The 27695-nt window shown below is 28.9% G+C and overlaps 1 protein-coding gene across 1 annotated transcript; it reads right to left on the bottom strand.

The window, feature by feature from the left end:
• Positions 1 to 1435: 1435 nt before the first annotated feature.
• On the bottom strand, positions 1436 to 27670 carry LOC113367345 (period circadian protein-like). Its single transcript, XM_026608956.1, has 26 exons — positions 27484 to 27670; positions 26829 to 27053; positions 26370 to 26607; positions 26042 to 26153; positions 25810 to 25929; positions 25462 to 25727; positions 25289 to 25384; positions 24891 to 25191; positions 24392 to 24515; positions 22945 to 23319; positions 22530 to 22643; positions 22313 to 22449; positions 20539 to 20712; positions 18654 to 18758; positions 18458 to 18577; positions 18187 to 18381; positions 16462 to 16606; positions 12550 to 12718; positions 11499 to 11649; positions 11296 to 11426; positions 11119 to 11221; positions 8942 to 9130; positions 7610 to 7700; positions 4152 to 4433; positions 2519 to 2582; positions 1436 to 1460 (listed from the first exon to the last, which is right to left on the bottom strand). Exons 1-26 carry the CDS (start codon positions 27650 to 27652, stop codon positions 1436 to 1438), a joined length of 4221 nt encoding a protein of 1406 aa, XP_026464741.1. The 5' UTR covers positions 27653 to 27670.
• Positions 27671 to 27695: the final 25 nt, after the last annotated feature.

Genomic DNA, 27695 nt, shown 5'->3' with positions numbered 1-27695 from the left:
ATGCAAATATTGCTCATTCCAGAGAAACTTTTTTCAAAAAGTCAAGTTTTGAAAATAAACAATTGGTATATAAGAATATTAAAAAGTATTACAATTGAGTCAAACTATTCCTCTTCATTATACAGAAGATTGTTGTGACTGTAGTCAAAATCTGCCAAAAGTTTTCCAATAATCAGCTATAAACTTTTGTTAGAACCGCTTTACTAAACTACGTTATTGCTACAAATTACAATTTTTTAGTTTATTAATATAATCATTATTAGGCCAATCGATAAAAATTTAGAAATCTAAATACTGAAACAATATAGAGAGATATGGTCAATTTTAATATTGACCAATTATATTGATTAGAGAAGCCAATCAGTTCATCATTTTTTAACATTTTGTAGTTATTTATATCAACTAATATAAATATATTAAATCGAAATATTAAGTATTAATAACAAGTTTGTTATATGAGGAAATTTGAAAGTATTTTAATTTATTATTATTGTTAACACATTAATGTCAATGTATTTAAAAATCAATTTGCGTAGAATACATATTTTGTTTGCACTTTAGTAATGTATTTTATGGCTAAATATGTCATCAACAAATTAAGTTATCTAGAAATGTGTTTTTCGAACATCAGAAAGCGATGTTAATTATTTTTCTTCGAATTGTTTTTGGTGAAGAACTGTTTAAAATCCCCGTGTTAATCACTTAATTACTCTCTTCAAACAGAGGTGAACAACTATTTATATTATTGAAAGAAATAATACTAATAATAAACATGTTGTCCATAAACGGCATCCGCACATACAGCACGCCAAGCGGATGTAGTCCATGGACGACATTCGTAACAAAAGGATTAACTTTTACTGTATTTTTTCAATTTATTTTCCAATTTATCGATACTAGTACCAAAATCGAGAAGCAAATCTATTTTTTTTAAGTTTTATGATAATATTTTGATAATGTATGATAATATTTTTTGTATTTGCTGCAATATTGCAAAAAAAAATTTGCAGCTTGATTGGAAATACTAATTCTAATATTTTAAAATCTACTGAATAATATTAATATTATTTAGTCCAATACGTTTACGAATACGTGACCATATAATTTTACCCTTTTCCACTCGAATGCCGCCGCTCCGGCGGCAAAATTCATACTAATTCCGGAATTAACGAGCGGAAAGGGTTAAAGTTATGTTATATGATCTATCATTGCCTTTCAAATTTACAATATTTTCTTCTGAAATGTATTAGCAATTATGTTTTTACAATTCCAGTTTATTATTTACGTGCTATTTTATGTGATAATATTAATTTATGATTCGATCCCAATCTATTACATCTACTAAATATAAACAAATCTTTTCAAATTTTAAATATTACTAAATGTCCTTAACTATTAATATTTAAGTATGTTACAATAATTCCAAAAAATGAATTTAAGTAGATATTGTGTTTAATGACCTAAAAAATTAAAACTAATTAAATTTAACAATTATTCATAAACTAATGCCAATTCCGTTTCGCACTAATTAGTATTCATAGAAAACTACGAAATATTTGTTTCATGAATCGTATGTTATTAGAAGAGTATATCGTTATATCGCTCAATCTAGAAAAATAAATCACATCATTTTCTTCTGTTTTCGCAAGATTTTGGAAAAAAACAAGGAAATTTTGTATCGTATAAATGTTATAAATTGTATGACATTATCGAACACATACATTTATACAGTAAGATAAACAAAATAAAGGTCAAACGAATTGGGTCAGAACTCAAGATTGAATTCTTCATAATTCTTAATGATGCACACAATATAAACAACAATATTATTATTTTCAACATTTAAGAGAAAAATATATCGCGTTTTATATATATTTGTCAAAACTCAATTGCATTTTTAAGCCTCTTCTTCGTAAACTAATTATAACTATTAGTTCCAATTATTTAAAATTCTTTCAGCTGTTATGCTGACTATTTAAACGATGTGGCAGTTTTGTAAAAATGCAATTCAAATATGTACTATCCCTATTTGATGAAATTATTGTTAGAATTTTTGTAATACTGATAAAACTTCGTATTGCTTGACTTCAGACCTTCCAGGAAAGGCCTAATAATTATTTAGAAAATTTAGTAGACACAGAATTAACATTGACTTCGAACTTACTGTAATGTGAAATGCTTAATTAAAAAAAATATTACTGTTAATTATATGAACTGCAAATTGTATTTAAGTCTTATCAAAACATATGGCAAGTGAGCATACAAATTAACTTATTTTGTTGGCTACCAATTACAACAATTAAATATCATATCACGATTGACATATTTAACATAATTTTGATTGGCATATTTTAATTTCTTATCAGGCAATGGTAAAAAATTATAAGATAAACAGTAATTAAAGAACGACTCCTGGCTATGTCTTACCTGTATAGATGTGACGATATTTAATTTAATCTTTATTTAATTACTTTTCTTTTGTTTGCAATAAACAAAAAAGTATCTTATAATAATATACACAATTTCTGCAAAACTGAGGAAACTTCCACCGAGTAACAGACCAGCAGCACCACCCAAAGAGACTGAAAGAAGAAATCATTTTATTACACATATAATATGTCATATTATGTTAAAATTAGTTTCTTTATGTGCTATTTCCTATCACCAGTATTATAAGATTTGTATGATATGGTAATTTTATAAGAGACATTATTCATAACATAATATTTATGATAATATGTTTATAACTACCGGTCATCATTAAAAAGCGTAAAACTAATCAATTATTCAAACTTTTACTGTTTATACTTATAGTTTCTACTTTATCAAAATACTGTCTGGTTATAATATCATTAAACAAATTAATATCATTAAAAATCAACGCACCATGCATTTTGTCCTTCTTGTCCTTAACTACTATTTAAATTTAATATAAAACTATCATGTTGAATTGAATTTTAGATGATTTGAATTTCCGATTATTATAATTGGACAAAATACAAAAACATGGATCTAACGAGGAACTGTTCAAAATGGTCTTCATAAAGAGATATAAGCTGATCCTTAATAAATAAGGAAAGAAAATAATACCATAATATAGTTATTAGCTGAAGTTTTAACTAATTGAAAGTTGCATTTTGCCTTAGGACAAGTTGCATGAAATTCCCGAAATGTGTTCTAATAGACTTAATCAACCGAAATTGATATTTCGATATTTAAATAAAAATTTTCAACTGTTTATTTCGAAAATAAAGTTATCGCTTTCAATTAAATCTAAACATTGCGATTTCCAAATAAATTTTCTCAAACACATTTGAACTATCTGTAATTATATTAAGTATAGTGCACAGACACGTGCCTGTATGTCCTAAAAGTGCAGTTCATTATTCCAAGTTTTAATGAATTGACAATGTTTGACTTATTACATCACAAAAGCAACTTTTAAAAAACGCGCAAAACCGACAAGCGCAAGTCCTTCGAGAATTACATCCTGTTACATCGAACAGCTTTTAAATTTTTTAAATCGGCCCAGCCGTTTTTGATGAAACTTTGTGAAAACGTATTTTTTATGTTAACATAAACTTTTCCATCAGTAAATTAAAAAATATTCATCATGAAGCGCAAGAAATAACACTTATTAAGAGAAGTCTAAGAAAAACTAGATGTGAGATGTGATTTTGCTTTAAGACAGCAGCTTTATATGGAACAGTCGGCTGTTCATCTTCACAACCCTAAGAGCGTGGCTCATTATTCTACAGTATAAAGTATTTTTATAATTGATTATGAACAACTGTTTCATAATATTATTATTAAAACATTAAATTTAAAAAAAAAATTAAGAATCGAATTGGAAGAACAAGGAGACAAAAATCTACTCCCAGTGGAAAGAACCACTCAAAATGAACAGTATATTTTCATAATTTGATTTAGAATATTTTTATAATTGTGCTTGATAATAATAAAGAATCGATATTTTTATACCTAGTAAGTATGTTAAGTGCAGTTAGATATTCTAAGCCAATTTTATGTAAAAAGTTTGAAGCACACACAATTGATCTTTAGGGAAAATATATACCAAAGCATTGATGTTTTACACTCTAAAAACTAAATTCATCAATTTTAAAAAATAATTATAATGTAATTTAACTGACCTACTAAATCCTCAAAGCTGAACAAGACATCCCTCCTAAGTCTTAATTTTGGTGGTAATAATTCCCATCGGAATGAAACTCGTTGAACAAATGGAATCTCTGTATCCACAGTCCAACTGGTCATTTTTTGTGATTGAATATTATATGTCAGTTCAGTACATGGTCGAAAACAGGCGCAATGATTTTCGGCAGTACTATTGGAACCACTCTTTTTTTCTTCTTTTGGCCAACTGGTGCGGGAAAGGCAACCCATTCCGGCAACATCGCATATTGGTCCTTCATCTAATCAAATAAATAATATCGCTTTATAGTAAGATACGCAAGAATGCATTCAATCATATATTTTTTTTAATATAATTTTATTTGATCATCTATCTACAAGAGATATAAAATCAATTGCATGGCTTAGAATTGAACAAAGAAAAAAAATGAGATCTGCGTCCAGTGATGCAGTTTTTTACAGTATTATATATGGATTGTCAAAAAGAAAAAAAAAAGAAAAATAGAAATTAGTACTTATTACTAAACCTAAAACAAGTCGTTGGGGTAGCTCTTTTTCAGTCTTTTGAATTGGATTGGTTCTATCAGCTTTCTTGCAAGGTTATTTGGGTGAAAGGTGAGCCTGTTACGATACTTTAGACAAAGTCTAGGAATCTCGTCTCTAATGAAAGAGACACCCAGTTCATCATGGAGTAACCAGTTGGGGGTGTATTTAGGTGTATTGGCAATTTGCCTAAGCATTTTATTTTGGAACCTCTGTAAGATCTCTACATTTGAGTGGCTGGCTGTGCCCTAAAGCTGAATACCATAGGTCCAAATGGGTTTAAGTATTGATTTGTATATCAAAACTTTTCAATTATAATTTGAAAAAAAAAAGTTTTTTTTGAAACAGGCGATATTAAACAATGTGTTAAAGTAGGGGTTTGAATATAGTTTTCTCACAATGCGCAAATTTTTGGATGTTTTGGTCCTACTAGTTATTAAAAAATATAATAATTGATATTAGCATTCATTAAAAATAATATACTAGAATTGAAACATATTGCATCTTGAATGATGCAATTTTATAGATTCAAAATTGATTTAACATATTAGATTATCATTTTGCAATAGGCTATCAAATATTATATAATACTTCATTTGTCTATAAACTTTCAGTTAAATTGTGCCAATAATATTTTATATCCTACAGAATTGTGATGGCACATAAAGAGTACATATATGAATAATTTTATCTATAACTTTAAACATATAATTTGGAAACAAATTTCGTGTCGGATAAATCAAAAGAAAAGTAGCGTTCTAAAAAACTGATTTTAAGTTAATTAGTTTTCGAAGATATTATATTTATGAATAAAAATTAACGGGTTTACAAGAGTGTGACAAAATAAATCACATAGCCATTATGTTCTTAAATGACGTCGGTAAATACTTACACATTTTATGACTAATATAATATATGTTCAAGGCTAATCTAATTTGAATCTTTGTAAGTGATACATTTGTTGTGGCCGCGATAGTGGTTATTACATTTGCAAATCGCGTGTTTTGTTGAAAAATACATTGATTCTAATGAGCGATGCATGTATACGATTATATCAAATTTGATCATTACATATGTTTGAAAATAGATTTCTGCAGGAAAATACTTACTTAATCTAGTTCATGCAATACTGATGTATATATTAAAAAACAAGAATCATCATCATGTCAGTCATCCTGCTGATCTTGAGCATAATTGGTTGATTGTTCTTAAAATACATTGCAGAATTTGTTTTATTATTTATTTCGTAAAAATATACTAAGAGATAAAAAATAAAACTCTCTGATTAGATTTTAATTACAATGGATGTTCAACAATATTTTCTGACCGTTCGAAGAATCGAATTACAATTGATTGATACAAAGATATTGCACTGATGCATTATTATACATTTGAATAATCTGCAAAAATTGCATTAATTGTGCTTAGAAAGTAAGAGGTGGTAAATAATGAGTTTTGATATCGAAAATTTGATTTTTCTCAAGATTTTTATCGACGATTTGATTTTACTCAAAGAAGGTTGAAAAAAACAAGATTTACTGAAAAACTTGCTTTGTATTTGTGTCCCATGGGCATCTTTTGTATCCATCTAACTCCTAATAGTTTTGAATATAATTTTTGTGAACCGCCGTTCAATAAATAAAGATGATTAAAATAATAAAATGTTAATGTACTTACGCGTAAAACTGCAAAGTAAATATAAGTACTATATGTATAGGAATTAATACCTACAGTTGCTGGGTATATACACCCCCATATAAACCGTGCATATCACGTATATGCAAAGATGTATAACCAGCTATCACCTTGATTCTTATGACGTTTCTATCGGGAGATAACCACAATTTTCTTTCTTTATTAGTTGTTTTAGTTGTGAGCGTTGTTGTTTAGTTTAAAGAGACCTTAATATAATTTTATAAGTATACCTTATTTAATTGTTTTATAAGATGTATTGTTAATTTTAAGTTAGATTCAAAGTTTGTTTTAATAACCTCTAAAAAAACTTATACGCGGGTGGAGTAAAAAAAAAACAACTAAACCTTTACCCTGATAAAGGTGTAAACAATAAATAATACTAAATAAAAAAGTAAATTAAGTTAAAAAATCAATTTTACAAGAGATTTTAATTCTGTTAGTTAATATTTCTGAAGGAATACCAGATCAAGGTTATAAATAGTGTTTTCTTTGCAAAAAAATGATCCTATAAAATTTATATTTTGCATTGGTTTATCCAACTAATGTATGTGGCTATTGTTCAGTAAAATCCCTCAAAATTAAGAATAAGATATTGAGACTGTTTGCCTCCTGGACGTCCCAGTTTACCCTGCCTATGGGTTAAAAAAAAACAGGTGATAATTTTTCTAATTTATCTCTACATTGATGAATTAGCTGCAAGGTTTACTGAACATAGTCAGATAGTTGTTTGTTTGATATGTTTTATTTGTTTGTAATATAATTGGTTTGGTTTTCACAATATAACTAATTACGCATTTGTGTCCCACCCTACCCTACATATACAATAAAATATACTGTAAAATGTATGTTTGTAGTTAAATAAAGTTGCTTAATATATTGCATTATATTGATACCGTTTTCGTGGAACTCATATCACAATTCCAAATATACAATTCCTAATACAATTACGCATTATAACAAATAAATTTAATACTGGAAAGTTAATTCAGTTTGCATAGACATATAACTGTACTAGATTAGAATGACCTCTGATAAACACATTCATGACAAATAAAATTTAAATTAAATTTCGGCTCATTATATTGGGAAACGCGATCAATTGCGTTTAGAACTCCAAATAGAATCGACAGAATTTTCTGTAGCCTAAATTGCTGATTCATATTTGCAAGCATGATTTATATATATTACAACTTAAAGAAAGCAAATTAACGTCACTCACCTATAAAATGATAAAAGAATGGTCGACATCCGCATAAACGCAAAGCTAAGCGAAGTCTGCATTGCATTTGGCATATACTTGCACTGTAGACCTAAATAATATTTATAATGTGATAATAAATGCTTCATAGACACATTTTTAGTTACTGTATTGTTAGTTCATTTATTTAAAGAGACTAGTGGGGTGTATGGCATCGTGCCTTAAGGCAAATTGCTGGAACTTTCCATACCGTAACAAAATGTTCGAGGAATACTGAATGTTTTCAAATAGATTATTATTAATATTGTAACATTGTCTAATATTTATAAGAATTATATAAACTGAATTGCAAAATTAAAATTATTTGTTTAAAGTATATTAGAACTTTAGTCAGAATCAAAAATAAAATCTGAATTATTTTCGGTATACAAAAAAATTTTTTTTTGAAAAAAAAATTGAAAAAAAAGTTGAAGCAAAAAAATATTTTTTATTTAGTTAAGACAAGCAGAAAGTTCTTTGAATCATCTAAATCGGACGCTTAGTTCTCTCAAAAACTGCCATTTTTGCACACATTTAGCTCCGTATCTTCGAAATGGACGGGTCTGCCTTTGCCAAAAACTAATAAACACTTCTCCCAATCATTACTAATTGAATGTTTTTAGATCATTTAAATCGGATGCTCCGTTCTCTCAAAAACTCGATTTCTATTTTCTGCACTCTTTGCTCTTTATCTCCGTAACTGCTGAACCTGCCTTTGCCAAAAACTAATCAGCTCATCTCCCTATCAATAGGAATCGAATGTTTTTTGAACCATTCAAATTGGTTGATCCGTGCGCCCGAAAACGTGACTGAAATTTGTATTGTACACACACACACATCCATTTTTTCTGAGGTATGCCAAAATGTTCAGAAACCTTCAAAACGTCGACAAATGTAAAAATTTTCAATTTCGATTTTCGGCCCATTACAATAACTTACCCTACGGGAAGTTAATAATATTATTTGGGAATGAAATATATTATGCAAATATTACCAATTGGGGCTCTGTTTCATGTGCAACATTATTTTTTCAATTTTTTGAGGTAGCGTTACTTCTAAGCAAATTTAAATCAGAGTCATCAAAACTTCATTATTATAATTTTTCTAATATAAATAGCCAGGGGAGGCCTACTTTCATACTCGTAAACAAATTTTCGATACATCTTTTTAAAGCTGTACGAAATGAGTATTGAACGTGGAACACAGGGTTGAAAAGCCAAAGTTCTTACTACAGATGGATTGATTGATGGACTGAGTCCATTTATAAGATTTAATTATATTTTGTTACTTGAAATTTTTTATAAAATTTATTACCGTTACATGTTTATTTGCTGGTTCATCAGGAAAGTAGCATCTCCTTTGTTGTGGTGTTACTTTGCGAATATCTTGGGCAGCTCCAGTTTCTAAAACTTTCAGCACCATTGTGAAGTCGTTATCAATTTGCAAACTTTTGGTTCCGACACTCGTACCAGACAGCATCTCATAGGGCGAGTGAACATGCAACTGTAAAAAAACATTTTATAATAATATCAGAACAATATTAATATTCCTGAAATAATTATAAACTAGTGGGGTGTATGGCATCGTGCCTTACGGTAAATTGCCGGAACTTCCCGTACCGTAACGAAATGTTCGAGAAATATTAAATATTTTCAAATAGAATAATATAAATTGTTTAATATTTATAAGAATTATATAAACTGAATTGCAAAGTTGAAATTATTTGTTTAAAGTATATTATAACTTCAGTCAGAATTAAAAATAAAATCTGAATTATTTTCGATACACAAAAAAAAATTTTTTTGTTGAAAAAAAATAAAATTGAAAAAAAAAATTTGAAACATAATTTTTTTTCAAATTCAATTGTTTTGTTAAAAAAGCAAAAAGTTCTTTGAATCATTTAAATCGGACGCTTAGTTCTCTCAAAAACTGCCGTTTTTTGCACATTTAGCTTTGTATCTTCGAAATGGCTGGGCCTGCCTTTGTTGAAAACTAATCATCTATTCTCCCAATCATTACAAATTGAATGGTTTTTAGATCATTGAAGGATTTTTAAACCATTCAAATCGGTTGATCCGTGCGCACGAAAATGTGACTGGAAAATTGTATACATACCTACATACACACACACACACATCCATTTTTTCTGAGGTATGCCAAAATGTTCAGAAACCTTCAAAACGTCGAGAAATGCAAAAATTTTCAATTTCGATTTTTGGACGATTACAATAACTTACCCTACGGGAAGTTAATAATATTTAGTACCTAAGAGGTGTAAGATTTCGACGCAAAATAAGGTTTAAAACGATTGAAATCCATCTGCTATTCGATTCCAAACATTCCATCTTCTACCAATTTTATATAATTTAAATGCTCCAATAATTTGAACCAATATAGATTTTTAGATATGACATAAATAATTATTTTCGGACTTTCATAAAAAATGAAGTTGTGATCTTAAATAATTTACAATGCTTGGAATAACCTAGTATTATTAGAAGATTGCCACTGGGTCTATTCTCTTTGAGATAAACTTATTATTAGTCATATTTATTAGTTATGTAAAATTTATATTGCAGCAATGCTCATAAGGCTATTTGCGCTTGTAATCATTTTTAGATCAATATTTTCTAGTAGAACTAAATTTCTAATGAAACTTGTAACCTTGTGGTTGTAAGATCAAATCTCTTAAAACCTGAGACACCAGCAAATCCGTAAGAACCATTTAAAATAGATAGGACTAATAAGTACTTGAGAGTTCATAGCTACTGGAGATAGCTAATGGAGATAAGTATGATTTCAAATGCAATGATATGCAATTGGCTCTATAATAGTTGAAGCTTTCCAGAAAAATAGAATAATTAATAGGCCAATAATAGAATAATAGAATAATTATTAGAATAATAGAAAAATAATAGGCCTGATTCTTTCATGATCTTATTACACTAACCATATTGACTTATTCTAAGAAATTACTGAATAGACTAATTATTATAATTGAGATAATCTACATGATCGTCAAGGTCAACTTTTCAGTGATATGAATTAGTTGCACTGAATTGAAGTTTTAGTTATTCAACCGCTAAATAAATAATTTACAAAAAAACTTTCAAGTTGCACTATAACTTTCTAGATGCACTTTCTAGTAAACAAACTTTGAAAGCTACACACATAGAAAGAAGTAAGTTTTACATACGAAGTTTTATTATACGAAGAAGTTAATATTTCCAAGTAAGATTAAAATAAAAAGGTGATACTAATTTTTGAATATTGTACTAGCAATATTGTTACGAATAAACAGATTTTTTTTAACAGAAAAGATAGGATAGTAATTACAAAAGTGCATCTGGGGATAAAACATAAAAAAACATTCGAGTATACGGCATTACAGATTTTAATAAAAAAATAATATTTAAATATTTATATCAACTTTCGATTAAAGCAGCATATTATTCTAGTGCAAAGATGTTTAATTTTATGTGTATTATTACCTTTATGTCGCCTAATTCAATGTCAATTCTGATATAGCATAGTTGATTCCCGAAACTGCAGCTAGTTGGCTTTTTATTGATGTCAAACGTGTTCTGAAACTTCCTGCAAAAATTCCATTATAAATCAAAACAACATGGAAAATTATTGACATTTTTTTTAAATAATCTGGGGCATACTTTCCGCTTTGTATAATGCTGAATACAGAGTTGAAAGTGAAACACACACCTAGTTCTGTTACGACTTCATTCCAGGTAACGTTCAATTCAGGATCAAAAACTGTAATGTGCGGAACTATTTTTGGATGAACCTAAGAAATTATATAATTCTGTTACATAATTGAAATATGTGTGAAAAAATCATTTTTTTAAATCAATCTCACCTCTTTTACTATGTCAAGCATACTAATGGCATTTAGTTTAGTGTCAGTACTATATTTCTGAAACTGTTTCAAATTTTCAAAAGTAGAGTTTGTTACCGTTTTCACATAATTAATGAAGTATTTAGCTTCATCACCACTTTTGTCCCAAACTCTACAAATAATATTAGAAAAGATTTAATTTTGCAGTACACATTCTGAAATTAATATATAATTTTTTTTATTTTTAGCTTTTCATAGGGTAAGTTATAGTAATCGTGCAAAAATCTAAAATGATAATTTTGCATATGTTTACGTTTCAGGAGTTTCTGAACATTTTCGCTATGAATCTTAGAAAAAATGTATGTGTGTATGTGTGTATTGTGTGGATACAAATTTTGGCTCACGATTTTGAGCGCACAGATCAATCGATTAGAATTATTAAAAAAAACATTCAATTCGTAATGTTGGGGAAACGTGCTGATTAGTTTTTGGCAAAGGCAGCTTCAGCATTTCGAGAATATGGAGCAAATAGTGCAGAAAATAGAAATTAAGTTTTTGAGAGAAAATTTCATATAGTATGAGTTATTCAAAAAACATCCAATTCGTAATGATGAGAAGAAGCTCTGATTAGTTTTTGGCAAAGGCAGGTTCAAAGTGAAAAGTGCAAAAATGGTAATTCAATTTTCGAGAGAATGGAATTTGAATAAAGCGGCGCTTACGCGCTTCTACATTTCATCTCTAATGCAGACACGCAGCGCGATCGCTTTGAAAAAAATTCAAAATTTTTAAAAAATGTCAAAAAAGACGTTTTTTTCAAGTTTTTTTTTAAAAATTAAATTTTCAAGTGTGTTCAAAATTTTCACTTTTTTTAGAAAAGTACAAATCTTCAAAATATTTAATGCTTTTAAAAATGTTAAATTGTGGTACAAATAACTCGAGCAATTTGCCTTGAGGCACGATGTCATGCAACACTAGTTACGAAGTTTTTTTCATAATATATGCTAAAAAATGCTAAATGCTCAATTTGTTAACACAAATATGTATATACTATATTGAAATAAATATCATTTACCTCTGCACTAAATTTTCAGCCAGTTTTTCATCCATTTTGTTGTGATAGCAGCCGCTAATTGCTGCTAAAGTGGCATGCCAGTCTCGATAATTTTTCTCAAGTGCAACTACAGTTGGAGAATCAGAATAACGATCCCATTGGTTCATTGATAACCAAAATGCACACCATGCTGAAATAAATACTGCAAATATCCACAGAATTCTGAAAAAATATAATCGTAAATGTTAGTAAAACCAAATCATTAGCATTCATAACTTTTAGTAAAACCATATAAATAACAAATTTTAATGGAAATTGAAACTAATATCATCTTATGGTTTGTTCATTTCAGGTTTAATCAACAGTTCAGGTGCCTATAAATAGAAGAATTTGATATATTTAGCCGATCTGAATTATTGTTACGCCCAATCAGCTTCAACACTGCCAATATAATCTTATTTTTTGTCTCAAATATTGTAAACTCATTTCTATGCACTCAGATTAGTTCATTTTACATTCCTTCTTACGATTTAAATTATTTAAGATATTGAAAAACATATAGATTTCTATGAGACAAATGTAATACGTATATGTAAGAAATTGATGATCGACCATTGATCATAATTACCAACTTGATATTATTACTTGTGATGAACTTGTGATTCCAAGGGTTATATATATTCATGAATTTTACTGATTTTAAAGATATATTGATTAACTTTACTTGAATAAAATATTTTTGATCACTGTGATCAATATAAAAAGTGGGCAAGGTGGTACCACTTTTTTATCAGCAATAATTTTGTTAATTTAGCAGTTAGTTCGAGGAATAGAAAATTAAATCATATTTTAAACATTTATCTACGACGAAATACTGGTCCTGGATGGATTAGTCATAGGATAAAATCATACAAAAAAAACGAATGTCACAACCGCAATCGAACAATAAACTCATTAAAAATAATGCGGTCTACAGATCATGTAAATGTAGGGCGCTATCTTAATGCAATATTGGAAACTTGTTCGAACAAACATACTTCATCTTTCACGCTTTGAACCCTATCTCAAAATTAGCACAGGTAGAGATATTAGTAGACATAAATATTATTAAATTATATACTTACATTTCAGAATAATGTCGATTAAATTTAACCCAATGTCTCAATCCATGTATAGATGCCTCATTACAAAAGTACAAAAAGAAATCTTTGACCTCGGTTAAAATTCTCCACATCTTCTTGATTATTATTCCAAATAATAAACTAGGAACATTGCTGCTAAATTTTAACTCAAAATAACAACATTCCAGTTTAAATTATCCCAACCACCAATAATATACGTAAATGGATTTATTTTTCAGATCCATTTAGCTTTTATGATATAAGATCAAATCGGTTAATGGATATATTGTATTGAGTACAATACGCTTTGCTGATAACCATAATGGATCTAATGATAAAATCTTAAATAATTCGGATTATGATGTCGAAATCTAAATGTTCACTTTTTTAATAGATATAAAAAAATCTATTTTTTCTATTAATTGATAATATTTTATTCTGAAAGTGTTAACATACAAATTCAATAAAATTACATTTTTAGAGAAAAACATTTCATCTTATTTATGTATATTTTTAACTATTATAGTTTTATAAACAAATAAAAATCTATTATAATAAATACCTTTTATCACAAAAACAGTTCGTAAAAACTATTTAAAAATTAATATATATGACTGTAGTTAAGTTTAATACACGTACATTACAATTTATGTTACTCAAAATAAAATTAACACAACATTTAACTTAATCTTATATAATATCACAAAAAATCTTCATTTTATAGTAAAATAATAGGACAAAGAGTTATATACTAACATTTATCGATTACATTGAACGACCGAAGACATCAAAAGATACAAACATTTTCAAATTGTAAATTATTTTCTGTAAAACACAAAACAATTTGTCGACAACCAAATCAATCAAAAAATACACATTAAACATCAAATATTTTCAAAAATAAAACCACGGTGATTGAGATCATATGTAAAACTGGGTTTAGTGTACAAATAAACATATATATAGATAAGTAGTCAAATATGAAATATTTTTTTACAGATAATAATAAAAAAATATAAACCCTTTCTATTCTATTTGTGTCTCATGTTTGTTTCAAATCAGAATAAATTAGAATAAAAGAATAAATTAAAAAAATATGAAAAAATAAGTTTTTTCCGAAACAAAATGTTAATGAAAGCACTGTACGCATATACGTATTATTACGCGTGGTCTATTTTCCAAAATTTTAGATAATTTTTATAATTAAAGCACTTTCCATATGCCTATAATATTTTAAGGTGTTTGGTTTGACTACCAACTTTATCATCATGCAAAGTTTCATCAAAATCTGAGAAGGTTAAACCTGAGGTTCTTCTTATTAGTAACGGATTATTTTGAAGTCTTTGACTTTATTATTGTAATTCCAGTAGAAACAAATCATGGCAGCAAACATTGAAAAGTAATAAAAATTGAATAAAAATTTGTATCAAATCGAATTGAATTTAGTATAATTACAATAACAAATATTTTTAAAATAATTGTGTATATAAAATATTAGAGTTCTAAACTTTGCAAAAATAATCCTGATGAAGCTCTTCTGGATAGAACAATAGATGTTAGATGTTGTTAATTATTGATAAAATATGCAAACCTCTATAGGTAAAATGTTATTAATCCGCTCATGAGATTTAAGCTTTTGTATTATTATGTAATATTGAAAAGATGCTGAATATTATCAAATTTTATCAGAAGTAAACTGAACTCTTTAACAAATCCCAATAATCAAGCAGGAAAGTTGTTGGATGATATTCATAACAAAAAATTTAAAAAAAAATAATGACATATTTTAGGTCCATTAATAAAAAAAGTCTATATCAGTCTATATAGCGTTTGTTCCGTTTTTTGTTTCATCAACACGGAAAAATGCTGAATTTGGGATTCATCGTAGTAGTTTAATCATTTTGTACTTCACAAACAATTGATTTAAGAAAGTGAAGTACATGTCTTAAATAGTTAAATAAACAAACAAATAAATAATAATAAACTAAATTAAAATCTTGTAATAATAAGTACTCCAAATTAGTAGTATAATAACAGATAAAAACTAGTAGTGATCCGGATTAAAAAAAATAGAAACAAATTTATAAAATGAATTTTACTTTTTAACAGATCAAGCATAACATCTTCTCATCCTTAAGTGTAAATTATTATAGTAGCAATTAAAAACTCAGTTTATTTTACTACTTTAATTACTAGAACCAACTTTTACTTTAATTACTAGAACTTTGGATACTTTTTTTCATAAAAAGGTGTACAGAAAATTGACACCTTAGAAGCCGGCCGATAATATTATAAAATGGATCGCAAAAACCGTGGTTAGATTTCTGAAAATGCCCTTTAAAAGTAAATATATTATTAACTACTTAATATGTATCGATAACATTGTTTATCATTTTATCATTAAATATCTGTCGAGATGTAAGCCAAATTTTCTAAAGACATTCTTCTCTTTAAATCATTCATTGACTGACTCGATATTTTTTGCAATTATTGCAATAAGCGCTTCTATCCTATCTGTATTGAATATCAATTACTCACTTCAGAAAGCATAACCCTTCAAATTTAAAAAATCAACCACAAAAGGGCTGCTTAATTTACAATACCTATTTTTTAAAATGGGCAAAATTATTTAATCCATATTGGATTCAAATGAATTTGGTTAAATAAATATTCCTGTCTTTACGAAGGTCTCGCAAGTGAGCAGGATTCTTCGTATACTTGATTCAGATGGTTAAATGTTTTTGTAAACTGTTGAAATAAGTTGATTTAGTTTTCTATAATAAATTGAAGAATAATTAATTATTTTATTTACCAACCATTTGTTTAGTTTTGTATGTATTCTCCTCCTTGGAAAGAAGGCTACAATTTGAGGCTTCATCAACTATAAATTCTGTTGTATCACCTTTCAGATCTAATTCCATATACAATCTTAGTAATTGATCGTTCACCTCGTTTGGCTAAAATTGGTAAGAAATACATCAAATACTAAGATTCATTTGCTACTATACACAAACATATACATATTTTATTATATTTATATCTGTACTCCAATGAAGTTAAAGTTGCATTGTCAAAGTTGGTTGAAAATGTTACCTACCGAAATTTTATCATTCTCGGTCATAAACTGGAATTTTTTCTAATTGTGGTATTAATAATTGTACTTGAAATATTTTTGAAGTAAAACTTCTTTAGGCGCGACTAGGGTGTAAATCCGTACAAATGCAACGGAAGTGCGTTACGGCAGATAAGATAAGATAAGAGTCGAGTGCCAATGATTTGTCATACGCTCGCAATGATATCATTTCTATGCGGGTCGATTGTGATTAGTAGTCGCGTATGTGAATAGAAATCTGTCGTTGTATGCATACCGGCATCAACGTTGTATGCGTACCGGCGTCAACGTTGTATGCGTACCGATATCAACAAGGAAATCGGCATAGATAAATAAACATTTTAAAGTTACATCGTAGTACAAATCTTGATTTAATGAAAAATGCCCGAGTCAGAAGATTATTTTACCCTGGCCCCCGTAAATAATTATAATGAAAATAATAAAACTAATGCAGCATTTGCGCCGTGTATGAAACATTAGTTTATTGAAATAATTTTTGTGTTATTCGTATTTTGTATAAATCTTTGAAGTTACTGAAATGGAAAATATTTTTTAGGAAAAACAGATATTATAGAAGTTCAAAGAATGAGATTATATCGCCAGCGAAAAAGTAAAAAAATATCATCAGTCCATAAATGTATGTTAATTTTAATTACATGAAGTTCTTTAAACACAATTATCACATGATGAGTAAAATTGCGAAAACAATATTTGTTCAGGCTTTGTTTAACATAATCGACTGTGTGAACAAATATTATAGAATTTATTAATCAGTTTTTACTTTATTTCTCTAATAAAGATTCATTTCTAAATGCTAATTACAATGACAAATCGATCATGTCATATTTGAAGTATGACTTTAATTACATTATTGTTTTTAAATATTATACATATTTTTAATGCTATTTATAAATATATAATTTATAATTTATCATTATATAAATTTGTATAATAGTTGACACTAATAAGTATGTGCATCACGAGGGTTACCATATTACTAGTAAGCATTATTCAAAATTGTTATATAATGTATTTATTTTTACTTAAATGCCATCTTGTACAGTAGCAAATAAGTTTTACTTCAATCGCGTGTGAAACTTAGGCGCACTCTTTTTTTTGAAATTTTGTTTTGCCGTGAATAACAATATTGAGTACGTTTAAATTTTTTTTTTCGTGATCCAAAATAACTATATATTTATGCAGTGTAAACAAATATATTAGGTTAATAAAGTATTTCTGACAACAGTTTCAAAAATTATATTTACATCCAAAAAACAATAGCTTGAATTTATGCAATACTATTGCCATATATTTGTTAACATTTTCACGCATTCTTAAGAATATAGTCTATGTACAAAAATATTATATCATCATATATTCTCTTCGAATTCCCACAGAATATCTAGAATTTATAAAATTATTTACCTGTGTGATGTTTTTCAGTGTATATTTATCTTGTTTCAGAATATTTTCTATTTTATCTCTTGATATTTGATATTTATTAATCATGTCAGAGTTAAGATCAATATTTTTCATTTCTGATGTTAGAGTTCTATTACAATTATATCCCAAATCGTTAAAATCCCTTTCATGTGTTTCGTGTCGAAGATCATCGGAACTCTATGATAGAAAATTATTATTATATAGACCAACACCAAAAAATATTTTATTAGTTAAATTATTTATATTAATTTACCTTTTCTCGTTTGGCATTGCCGTTACCATCATTATCTTCCATCGATGTATTATCAGTTTTGAATATGGATGAATAGTATGATGAATAGCTGCCATCTTCTCCTTCTTTCGTATATCTTTCCTATTGGTGAAGACAATTATTTTACGTTCATTTATTTAATAATACCAAATAAAATTTATTTAGTTTGAAATTTTACCTTGCTCGGAGATCTGCTGCTTATATCCACTTCATGGACTGAAATTATAGGAGAATCCGGTGAATAAGCTGATGGAAAAGCTCGTTTAGAACACTCTGATAGCGCCTGAAAATAAAGAAAAACTATTGTATAAACATAATTAAATAAATAAAACATTGAGAAAAAAAACATCAAGAGGAAATATGTGTTATATAATAGTAGAGTCACAAATCTCTAGAAAGACTCTGAATGTAAATGTTTATTCATTAAATTTGATTTTAGTGAAGCAAAAAATGGCAAATAGACGGTATTTTACTTCATTTTATGATACCGTATTTTTTCTATTAAAATAAAATTTGCGTTATTTTATATGTTTTTGTATCATGGTAAATTATTAAAAACGGCTCATCAAAAACAACTTTAAAGCTCGATTATTTTAAAATAAAAAATTGATAAAAACTGATGTATGTAACTCATAAGAAATCTATAAATATTTCTAGTACTGAACTGTTAGATTCACTACATTTAAATAAACGTATCTAATATCTAAAATATTTTATGTATCGTACAGCTCAACACAAATATTCTTTGTGTAGATATTAATAATTGAAGTAAAACAATAAAACTTAGAGAAGCCAATTCTCCGATAAAATAGATAGAAATACATAATAATAAATAGAAATGTTATTGTAATGCTATGTTGCGGGTCTATTTTCGTATGAGTTGGTAGTAACAAACTGTCAGAAAGCTATGTAATTGGTGTGAAATCAGGCGTTTCACACATAAAACCTAACTTCATGTATGTGGTGTCAATGACAGAAATATGCACGTTTTGTAGGTTAGGTTTTATGTGTGAAACGCCTCATCACACAGCAAATACCTTTTTGACAGTTTTTTTACTAATTCATACGATGATAGACCCGTAATATAGCGTTATCATAACTTTTTTTTTATCGAAGTAGTGTGTTATTCCAACCACTAAAATGTAGCATAATAAAGCTCAACAAGTTCAGTGATTCTTAAACAGATTTTTCAACTAGAGGGAAATATTGATAGAGAAAGTAAAGCAATATTTGTATATATTGTATCTAAATTTGTAATATTATATAATTTTATTAATTAAGTTAATTAGTAACCAGATTTTAGGTCGATGAGTAGACCTTATTTACCTCGCCATGCTAATATTAATCACAATCATCATTTTCAAATCATTCATTTGCTTATTTGCATCATTTCATATTGCTTAATCTATATAACATAACATATGTAGGATAAGGTTGCTTAAGTCGTACCTCTGCAAAATTCTTTACCCGTGCTGGTTGAATTAAAGCACTTTTGTGATACATATAAAATAATAAATGAATACCATATTACAAAGCTTTTACTTAAATTGGAACACCTAGTGGGTGTAATCTATAACTGTTACTTTATGAAGAATGCCACCTCCATTCTTAGCATCCAGATAATAATTTTTAATTAAATTTGATACTTTTTGTGGTTATTAGATTATTTTTGGAGTTATTTTAATTGACTATTATCTACAAAAAAAGTTGATCTTGCAGGTACGAGTAAGGCTTTAGGTGGTACATCCATGATAATAAATATACTTAATACTTTAGTATTTGTTAATAATTAGCCAATTAAATAAAGATCTAGATTCCTAGATAATACCGAAGGTTTTACAATTTTAATTTCACTAAATACTGCAGAGATTTTCCTTTATGGCTACGACTTCAGCAACTTTACCCAAATAACTTTATCACATATAACAAATATCTGATGATTCAATTGACATCGCTTCTGGACTCAAAAACAATCTGGTATATATTCCAGCAATGCATATGGAAGCGAGAATAAGGTAACTTCATAAAAAATTAACTCAGTTTTGCTGCGCATACACACTCACTCGATTGACGACAGATGCGGATGCAATACTGCCAACGTTGGAACCGGGTTCGGCTTTGACCGATGTCGCTTGGGAGGGTGGACGGACGACTTTAGGGCTACGCACTCCTTCGTTGCGCGCGCTAGCCCCTCCGCCGCCCTTGAAAGCGCCAGTCGGCTTGTCCGGCGGAATATTCTTAAAGGAAATTCAATCGAGGTATACCATTAGTTCGGATCAAGGGCTCATGAAGCATTCTGCTAAATGCCTTCTCATAGCTCTTACAATTTTTGTAAAACAAAAACTTATGATGTTTTTTTGTTTGTAACATATTTTGCTAATTGGAAAAATTAAAATGTTAATTATTTTGTAAATATTATGACAACAGGAAACTTGCTTCAGTATATCATTGCAATAATCTTCCACCTTATCGGTTATAAAAATTATCAAAAAATATTTCTTAAGAAATTATTGTTTTAGACAATAATTACCTAACTTCTTTTTATGTATAAATGATTGACCATCGTGGCAACGCTGTCATGGCAACGCTGTCATGGCAACACTGTCATGGCAACGCTGTCATGGCAACGCTGTCATGGCAACGCTGTCATGGCAACGCTGTCATGGCAACGCTATGTTATGCTTGCTTTTTGGTAGTAAAAGATGAAAATGTCCATCTATTTGCTGCGTGATCAGGCATATTATCATATAAACAAGCAAGAAAGAATGTTATGATAACAGAATTTTCGAAGATGCTGTTGAAAACTGCTGTTCAAAGATTGCCATGACAACGCAATGTTATGAGCTCTGTTACGGCGGAATTGCTCCATTAATTTGTGCTGATAGAATTTTGACGCAGCTCATTATTGCAAAATTTAATGAATTTCTATAATTGAACCAGTTTTCATAGCTCTCTAATATTTTAGGATATTAGTTCAGATCATGAACTATATCAAAGCGCAGAAAATCAACAAATCCTTGAAAAATTTCAACGATTAATAATGAAGAAATGGCCGATCTTTGAAAAAACTAATCAGCAATGATAAGAATACTACTCATGAGACATGAAATTGATATTTAACTACGACTTGTGTTTTGCTATACTACTATATAAATAAACACTTTTATTAAACCCATAACTTGAATTGATATGAATTAGGAATTCGAAATCAATCAAATGAACCAAACTGTCCGAAACTGACGAATGCTATGCCCAGTCTAATTCAGACAGTTGCAAATCGTCGACTTTGATCAATTTTCGACTAGTCGGGTTCAGATAAAACGAACCCATCATTCTCTGGTCAAGAATCAAAGACATATTGTAAAATGAAAAATACTCTGGATGCTTATAAAAAAAATGTAGCAAGGTCATATAAATAAACCATAGTTAAAGATTTATCTGTAGATATATACTTCATATATTGATAAAATAAATAATTACTAAGAAATGATTGCTATGGAGACGTGTATTTATTTCATACTATATTTTATAAGTGCAAGTTTCCCATTATCATGTTTAAAATAATATTATGAAATATTAGAATTCTGATTTTTTTGAATAAATATGTTCACAGTGAACAAATGAAACCAAAGATTACCACACATTACCTGCTCTGGTTAATAACTATATTAATAAGGCACATGAGAATAATGATCTGTAATAGAGTAGATATGCATAAAAATTAATTATAAAGCATATATAATGATTAGGAACTTCCCTTTTAAGCTTCTTTCGTGTAACAAAATCATATGAACAGTCGCAAAGTATTTTTACGCAGAATAAAAGAATTACACTCACGTTATAATGCTGTTGCATTTGCCCTGAAGTTCCTTGATTAGGAATTTGCATTGGATGGTAAACTGTAAATGGCGGATACAGCATTGGCTGTCCGAATATAGGATGCGGGGTATATACCATGCCTGGTAAATATTGAACTGAAAAAATGTCTTAAGTGATAAAATACCATTTCAACAACTTGATACGAAAATCATGCAAACAATTTTATTTAATCTACCAAATGGTGATATTGTAGGGCTGTGTTGCTGAATACTTGGCCTTGGCGCTTGCTGCGGTGTTGGAATGTAGCACACTTGCGGAAACATGTTTGGTGCGATTTGTGGACTATTTTCTATAAAGAAAAAATGAATAAATTATTACTCAACTATCGATATTAATGTATCTATTCTATTTGATGAGTAAACCCATACACTTGATTTCTTTAATATTATTTGAACAGCGATGGTTAGACTTAACCAATTACGCTGGTTTTATAGATAGAAAACAGTTGTCCTATCTTTTTTCAGTGTTTTTTATTATTACAAATTGCGTAATAGTAATTTTTAATGGATACGAAATAGTCAGAAAAAGATATTTCTTATTATTTCAATAAATAATTTTTCTTTAAAATTTCAATAAATTCAATGGTTTACCAATAACTGCTGGACCTGCAGTTCTAGGTCCTTGTCCGTTTTGCGGAGCCAGAGGTACATTGAAAGGCTGCCACTGACCATTATGATTTCTAGGAGCAAACATTCCTTCTGATATAAAGTTATTACTGTTGATGACTCCTCTATTATTTTGTTGTATGTTTGGAGGAACGATTGGTTGTATTATTGGGTGCTGCAAATCAGGAGCTAACACAGGCCTTGGTATATTTTGGAGTCCTGGGTGAAGTATTGATGAAGGCATTGTGCGTCTTAAATCATGTTGTAGATCTGGAACTCGGAAACCATTTGCAATATTAGGTTGCAGACCAGTGAAGGAAGTTGGTATACCGGCATGGAGAGGTGATGATGTTTTTATAACTGAAATAAAAAATAAATCATGTATTATTAAAAAATACAATATACATTTTTGTATATTAATTGAACAGCAATTATAACTTAAGAGTACTAAGAGATGTTCAACTAATTACGTCGGTTTTATAGATGGCAAAGCAAGCAAATGTCCTATGTGTAACATTATTTATTATTATGTACAATTTCTGCAATAGTAATGATTTTTTATTGATGCAGAAATTCGGGGAAAGAACTAATTTCACCTAAAAACATACTGCTAAAGCGGGTTTCAAATCTTGGACCTCTGATTCAGATACCATAGTTCCAACCACTAACAAGCCCATACATCAATATTAATCTCGATTCGAGATTCTCGACCTCAAAATATGTAAGGATTATATACAACTAGAATGGAAATAATATTCTGACGTCGTTCTATAAGACTGTTCAATGACATAATATAGCAGCTGTTTACTTCTTTTGTTGCGTTAAAATAACAATATCATTGTAACGTAACTGCGAGATTTTTTATTTCTTGAATGGCCATTACAAAAAAGATGAAACACATAAATATTTTGTATGAAAACATCACAGGACAACGTTTTAATTTAATTTATATTTTTGACAATGTTCTGGTGTTTATTGAATTTTTAAATGTTTTATTTAAATATTTTCTTTATTGTGAGAAGTTAGACCATACCTACGGAAGAACACTAAATTGCATAACAATATGAAAAAAACGTTTTGGATTGATTAAAATTGTCTTTGACGATTTTACGACTGACACAATTTCTATTAACTAATAAAAATTATTCTTAATTCATAGAAACAATAAAAAAATAAAATGCAATAAAAAACTCAAACAGTTGGTCTACTTTCAAATGTATATCATAAATATCTAAGAAATACTTTTATCCAGAAGTTCTTTTTCTTAAGTTATTTAAAAGCACAAATAAGTATAGAAAAGTATCCGGAATAGGAGGCAGAATAGTACGAAACTTGAGAAGACAGAAAAAAGAAATAAAAACGTCACTTAATCACAAAGAAAAATTATAAAAGATAAATATTTTTATGTTTACTGAGAAATGTATAGACTCACTATGTTGCATCATCATGGGACCAGATGTAGGAACTGATGGCAAGTGACTTTGCTTCACTGTTTTATTGTGAAATTCTGCTTCCCAGGAATGAGACCCACTACGTTTTAGTCCTTGACCCTTATTCTGCAAAGTAATGAAAATGAAGCAATTCAAACAAAGAAGTAATAATGATAAAAAATAGAAATTATACATATATTAGTTAGTGGAAATTAAATAAAAAATACAAAAATTATAACAAATGAATATTATGTGTTCCATAATGCACTTGCTACCCGAGATAAAAAGCATTATTAAATCTAAATTACTTCTAAATTAAGCTAATTGTAACTACTATATATAAGTGTAGTGTCTACAAGAAAAATTATTGATGAAGTGTTTCATCACAAAATGGAAACTATTATTTGGGAAAAGTATTTCGATAACTGACAATATAAACTATTTATTTACTATGAATTCTTAGTAAAAACTAAATTGAATGTAAATTATCATTTTACTCACTTGTTTGTTTTTATCGCCGCCTTTTCTGTGACCACTCTTGCGTTCATGAGCTCTGGAACCTCTAGCTTCCCTGTGTTTCCGGACCATGATTTTAGCCATATCTTCGTTATGACGAGCAAGCATAGCTTTAGTTAGCTGAGGTGGCCTATTGACACTCGACCCATTTCCTGATCCTGAACCAGTTCGCGAAGCTTCTCCTCCACTTGTTGTCACACTTCCATGAGGATGAGTGTTTGCTCCACCACCATTGCTTCCAGAGCTTATATTTCCACTGCCACTTCCATTGCTACCACTTCCACCACTAGAAATAATTGAGCCAAATATTAAATTATAATCTTTTTATCTCTAATCTCTATTTTAAAGCTATAGTAAAATTTTATCTAAGGGAGTTCCCTTACTCTTGTGAATCCTGCTTTCCTTCCAAATCTGTGTCAGTGTGACTATTACCGGTAGTCGCCTCGTCAAATGACGTTTTTGGTTTACTTTCAAAGAACCTTTAAATTATAGATAATGCATATGGAATAAGTAAAAGAGTTTCCACGATGTATTAAAATAATGCTGCTCTTATTACCTTTGTATATTTTCATTATAGTTCAATTGATTATAACTGGGAGGTGTTTCAAAACTGCTTTTACTGTCATAAGACTCGTGATGTGGTGATATTTCGCCCAACATAACCGAATCGCGTTCTGAAAACGTTGGTTCAACTTTGAGAGGCAAAATTTCCTTGGACGTTGGTTGAGCTACGTCATCTATTAAATTTTCCATATACGAAGCCAGTGCTTGACAACGTTTATAAAATTGGCGCTTAACATGTTCAGCAGGTCGTCGAATCACCTTAATGAAGGTATTTAGAAATAATAGTTAGTACTGTTCATAACTGATTTGAAACTTCAAGTGCAAAATAACTTACAATTACCTCTTTTAACAATTGAAGAATTTCTTGTTGAATTAGTTTACTCTCTTTCAAAACTTCTTCAGAGATGCAGCTTGTTGGATTACTTTGTGCTTCTGCAAAAACATTTGGTGTTGGTGGACCCTAGAATAGAGACACACATGATACATTAAAAATAAACTATATGAATTACTATATTCATTTTGTAATTCTATTCCTTATTACAAAAACTCATAAACTTATAAGTTTGTTATACCTTTAAAACTCTGTGCAGTCCTGTAACTATTTCAAGCTTCCTTGACCAAGGGTTGACAAAACTAGACCATTCTGTTTCTACCGTTGCATAACCACCATTTTGAACTAGAAATCTATTGAAGTATTAAACTTTATAATAAACGATAAAGTATATTTAATATGGATGCACTAGATTATAGATGGTGAGTATGTGACAAAAAATTGAAGCCTATATTAAAAATCAAGAGTTGTTCATAATAGTTGTAGTCTGATCAGGATTGTAACATATCAATAGTACAATTTTTTTAGAATATGTTTTCAACATAATTTGATGGATATTCTACACTAACCTGTAGGGTTTGCTTCTGAATGATGTACCCACAGCTCTGCCCTTCTCAACAACTTCTTGATATATTTCTTGAAGCAATGGCAAATCTTCAGGGTGATAGAATTCGAAAACGTTTCTTCCGATCATATCTTGAGGCAAAAATCCGCATGCAGAAACAGCACTGCCATCAACGTGGCTTAATGCACCATTGCAAGTATGTCGGGTGGAGAACCGAACGTCTTTCTTGGTTTCATTAGGTACTGAAATATAGAGATTTTCAAAAATATTGGTTACGCACCTTTTTCTAAATAAAGTTTTCGTTCGGTCAAATAACAATTCAAATATTTCTGAAACTCGTAATATGTAATAACAAGTTGCAACATTATGCATAAAAAACTTTGCAAGCTGTTTAATTGATATGTAACTTAATATAAGATCATGATAATAATAATAACTAACAAATAATAATAATATAACTTACAAGCATATGCAGAATGTACAGGTGTCGCTGTCATGACCAGTAAAAGACCACTATCTGCAGGACTCAATGTGTCTGGTGGCATTTGTTCCTTGCTCATAGCTTCTCTGAATGAAAGTTTCAATTCGAATGGACGATAATTGACAATATTTTCAGTCATTCCACAACTAGAATTTCGCATTCCTCGATAAATTCGAAGTAGCAGGAATAAACTGCTTTTGTTTTCCACTAAAAGAAAATTATTTATCATTAGAAAAAGAAATATACACAATTGTGTAGAAAAAAGTTGATATCTTAAATAAAAAAATATGTATGTATAAATTTGATAACCGAAAGTAGGATCATTGACAAACATTTTATGAGCAGTAAAGAAAGTATTAGTAAAATGGCAAAACTAAAAATAATCGTAATAATATGATGTTATATTTGAATAAATTTAAATTTGAACTACGACTGTGTTAAACTCTAGTTTAAATCAAGAGACTGCAACCAACTTCCAACTGCAGCCACCTAATGCTAATATTTTCGAAACGATTAATACTAAAAACCACTATTTTGATATATCAGATTTATCAACCAGATTACCAGATTATTCGACTGTGTCAATTTTGAACAAGATGATTAGGGTATAATACAATTCATGTATAAAAAATACAACCATTACCATTATTATGGGTTAAAAGTGATTCCTTGATATGAGCTGTAAAAGTTTCTCTATCTTTTTGATGCATAAAATCCATAAAAGTTCGACCCAACCACATATCTTTGGGAAATCCCAAACTATTTGTCACTGTTGGTGATGTAAACAAAACTACTCCATCATGCATTGAGATAACGCAGCAAAAACCCTCCTAAAATAAATACAAACAT

Source organism: Ctenocephalides felis, unplaced genomic scaffold, assembly GCF_003426905.1.
Source record: "Ctenocephalides felis isolate EL2017-DRISC unplaced genomic scaffold, ASM342690v1 CF-g0.4_SCAFFOLD_01170, whole genome shotgun sequence".
Taxonomy (NCBI): Eukaryota; Metazoa; Arthropoda; class Insecta; order Siphonaptera; family Pulicidae; genus Ctenocephalides; species Ctenocephalides felis.
This window is presented reverse-complemented; position numbering and strand designations above follow the sequence as displayed.